The sequence below is a fragment of the Taurulus bubalis genome (assembly GCF_910589615.1).
Source record: "Taurulus bubalis genome assembly, chromosome: 15".
NCBI classification, from domain to species: domain Eukaryota; kingdom Metazoa; phylum Chordata; class Actinopteri; order Perciformes; family Cottidae; genus Taurulus; species Taurulus bubalis.
This window is the reverse complement of record NC_136603.1, coordinates 14,325,242-14,329,318: the sequence shown is the minus strand read 5'-3', so window position 1 is coordinate 14,329,318 and position 4,077 is coordinate 14,325,242. Positions and strand designations below refer to the sequence as shown.

Below are 4,077 nucleotides of genomic sequence, written 5' to 3'. Positions count from 1 at the left end.
CCCGACCACAGTCAGCGCGCGCGCTTGCATGCGTGAGCCACAGAGAGAGAGAGAGAGAGAGAGAGAGAGAGAGAGAGAGAGAGAGAGAGAGAGAGAGAGAGAGTGAAAAGAGGGCGAATAAGCAACTTTGTCACCAGGCATAGCTGCGTCTCCTCCGGCTCCGCGTGGTAAGAGAGAAGCATTTGGCAGTTATGGTTGATCAGCGTTTCTCTCATCCTCCCCGGTGCATTAGAGGCGACGAACGCACTCGCACTGAATAGATCATGTTTCCTCTTTTCGTTGTGACGGATTCAAAATAAAAGATGCGCTGAAATACCCAAACAAGCCTACATCTTCATCAGCGTGCGTGAGGTATGTATTTCCACCAGGATTTAGGCATGAATTATGCTGGCTGTCTTGTGTCTGACAAGGCGTGCACTACGGTGCAGAATCTCCGCTAACCTTTAATTTACATATATTTAAATTAAAAGCAGCATTTAATTGCATGTTGATGTCTTAGTGAGCAAATGCGATGCGGCTTCCCCTCACAGCGGATTTAGAGCATTGTTTTGCGCTCATGTCTTGCTTTGACCTTGCTTTTGTGTTATTTACATAGCTTGAAGGAGTTGCTTTCTATCCTGCTTTGTTTGAGCCATTTTAAAATCAGCAGTCACACAGATAGAAGTTACCCCTGGGTAACAGCAAATGAACCTTTAACTCACGCAGGCTACAGCTTGTTGTATGGAAGTTGCTTTCATTGCAGTCTGCCTGTTTTTACATCACCATTGTATGTCTTTTATTTCTAGATGACATTGAGGATACCTTAGCGGGACTGTGAGCTCGGCCAACCTTTTTCAGGAAAATGCATCTTTGGATTTCATATGTTTTGCTAAGTGCAATGTCAGTGTGTACTGTTGAGATGTTGGGCAATTATGGAGAAATATGTCAAAGACTGTGTGCCTGTGAGGAGAGAGAGGGGATACTCACAGTGAGCTGTGAAAACAGAGGAGTTGCAAGTCTCTCAGACATAAGCCCAGTGTACTTCTCCCAGTATCATCTGCTGCTTACCGGGAATCTTTTGAAAACGCTATCTGCCGATGATTTTGTTGAGTACAAAGGACTTACAATATTACATCTGGGAAATAATGACATATCTGAGATTGAAGCAGGAGCTTTTAATGGACTTCAGGGATTAAAACGATTGCATCTCAACAATAACAAAATTGATGTCTTGAAGGAGGAGTTTTTCTTTGGCCTTGAAAGTCTGGAATATCTACAAATTGATTATAATTATATCACTCATGTGGCCCCGAATACCCTGAGCAGACTTCGAAATCTGGAGGTCCTGATTCTCAATGACAACTTAATTTCTAGTCTGCCGGTGAACATTTTCCAGTACGTTCCACTGACTCATTTGGATTTAAGAGGGAATCAGCTCAAAGTGCTTCCCTACTCCGGTCTGCTGGAGCACATGAACAGCGTCGTGGAGTTACAGCTGGAGGAGAATCCGTGGAACTGTTCGTGTGAGCTGATTGCACTTAAGACCTGGCTCGAGAGCATATCATACGCAGCTTTAGTCGGGGATGTTGTTTGTGAGTTCCCTTTCCGGCTTCATGGGAGAGATCTTGATGAGGTTTCAAAACAGGAGTTGTGCCCAAGGAGAGCCATTGCTGAATATGAGATGCCACCCCCGCCACATTTGATCACTGATGCATACCGAAGGACCGTGCCAGCTCTGGTCACAGCCTCCTTCACCTCTTCTGGGATTGCTCGGTCCTCATCAAGACCCACGAAGGGACCTCGCCAGTCAGGCAAATTAAAATCAAGGCCAACTGCTCGCATCCCCTCTAATAAACCACAAAATTATGGGCAAATTAATTCATATCAAACCAAGTCCCCCGTGCCTTTAGATTGCCCAACTGCCTGCACTTGCAACCTTCAAATTTCAGACCTCGGCCTGAATGTGAACTGCCAGGAGCGAAAGATTGAACACATCTCTGACTTAAATCCCAAACCATACAATCCCAAAAAGATGTATCTAACAGGGAATTATATCCCAGTGGTGCGTCGATCCGATTTTATCGAGGCGACTGGGTTAGATTTGCTTCATCTTGGTAACAATCGAGTATCTCGCATCCACGACCGAGCTTTTGGCGATTTGACACATCTAAGAAGACTATACCTTAACGGTAATTTGATTGACCATCTAACCGCTGACATGTTTTATGGACTGGACACTCTACAGTTCTTATATTTAGAATACAACGTCATTAAAGAGGTTGGTTCTGACACCTTTCAGCACGTACCCAAACTTCAGCTTCTTTTTCTGAACAATAACCTCTTGAAAACTTTACCCGTGGGAACATTTAATGGTCTGACGTTATCCAGGCTAAATCTTCGCAATAACCATTTGCGATATCTTCCGGTCAGCGGCGTGCTAGAGCAACTTAAAGCACTGGTGCAAGTCGATTTGTTTGAGAATCCCTGGGATTGCTCTTGTAGCATACTGGAGTTAAAGATGTGGCTGGAGCAGCTTAGCACAGGCACAGTTGTAAACAACGTCATCTGTGGTACACCCAAAAGGCTAGCTGGGGAGGATATGAGATACATTAAGAGAACAAATTTTTGCCCTAATAATTCTGATATACTTGCCTCCATGATCCCACCCTCTGAAGAATCTTTCCCTGGCAGCACCATCACCATAGAAACATCCTTGGACTCTGACATACAATACAACGCCATTCCTTTATCTGTGATGATTCTTGCTCTTCTCCTCATGTTCATTGTGTCTGTGTTTGTGGCTGCAGGATTGTTCGTGGTAATGAAAAAGCGACATCAAAAGAATCAAAACGAGCATAATAACTCCATGAACGCTTGCATTAGCTCTCTCAACATTGAATATGGCCTCTACAAAAAGGGATCCATTCCCAAAGTCAGAACATCTGCTGGACATGTGTATGAGTACATCCCACCTCCCACAGAAACCACATGCAGAACCACTGCCCAAACCCCGACGGACAGCAAATCAGTGGATGGATTTAGGGACTTTGATGAGTTGAGCAGTGCTTTTCTGGCTCACTCAGATGAAGAGGCGGCCAGTAATGTTATAAGCTCGGAATACAGTGTCACCACATCAGAGCCTCTTAACAAGCCATCCAACCCTCACCAAGATGACCAGTGTTACTATAGAGATGTACTCGAGTCTGACAAGCACACGTGCTACAGCAATACGTTACCATGCAGGAAAGCGGCGCATTCGTCAAATCATTATGCCTCAGACTTTGATGCAAGGCATCAATACATGCACCCAGATAGAATACAACAGACAATACTCTATTGTGCATCACCAGGTACTGTGTATGTGGAGCCCAACAGGAGTGAGTACTGGGAACTAAAAGCAAAGCTTCATATTGATCCCGATTACCTTGAGGTTCTTGAAAAAAGAACAACATTTACACAGTTTTAAGAGACTTAACCCCTGGACGGTCAGAGTGGATGCATTGATGAAATGTATTCTTTTTTATATCAGGAATCAGACCATGTTAAAAAAAATCAGGCAGCACTATTTCATCACCTTTATTATTACAATGGATTGTGAGCTACAGTATGCATTTCTGGGAATAAATAATAATAGGAGAGCGCTACTTGTTTTAAAGTAGCACTTATCCCTTTACCCCTGTGGTGTCTAACGGATTGGTTTACATTTGTTAATATGAACAAACAACCAGAAATATGGGGCTTTTATGACTCATCCCTACATAAAATGCATCCTGGAGCTGTTTCATTGACAAGTATGTGAGACTGAGTTTTGACTCTCAAATTAGCTGCATTTCATGTGTGTTAATGGAGTGTGCAGATGATATCCGTTATCCCCAAATAAACCAGGTCTTTGTTACAGTTAAATGCATAGCTCCCAGTTCTGTAAAATCTATTAAAATCGAAACTCACACATGAGATTAAATCAAATTTATGCTGCAAGTAGATTCATGTGTAACCATGAATATGACCTGCGTTTAGGCATTGACAAAAGTCACATGAGTTAGGAAATTGTGTTCATGTGAAAAATGGGATTAGAACATTAGGGAAGCAGTTTTTCCT

At 43.2% G+C, this 4,077-nt stretch overlaps 1 protein-coding gene across 1 annotated transcript; it reads left to right on the top strand.

Moving 5' to 3' along the window:
• Nucleotides 1-790: 790 nt before the first annotated feature.
• On the top strand, nucleotides 791-3,445 carry slitrk5b (SLIT and NTRK-like family, member 5b; the record flags this gene model as incomplete). Its single annotated transcript, XM_079230705.1, has 1 exon — nucleotides 791-3,445. Exon 1 carries the CDS (start codon nucleotides 842-844, stop codon nucleotides 3,443-3,445), a length of 2,604 nt encoding a protein of 867 aa, XP_079086831.1. The 5' UTR covers nucleotides 791-841.
• Between the last annotated feature and the right edge of the window lie 632 nt (nucleotides 3,446-4,077).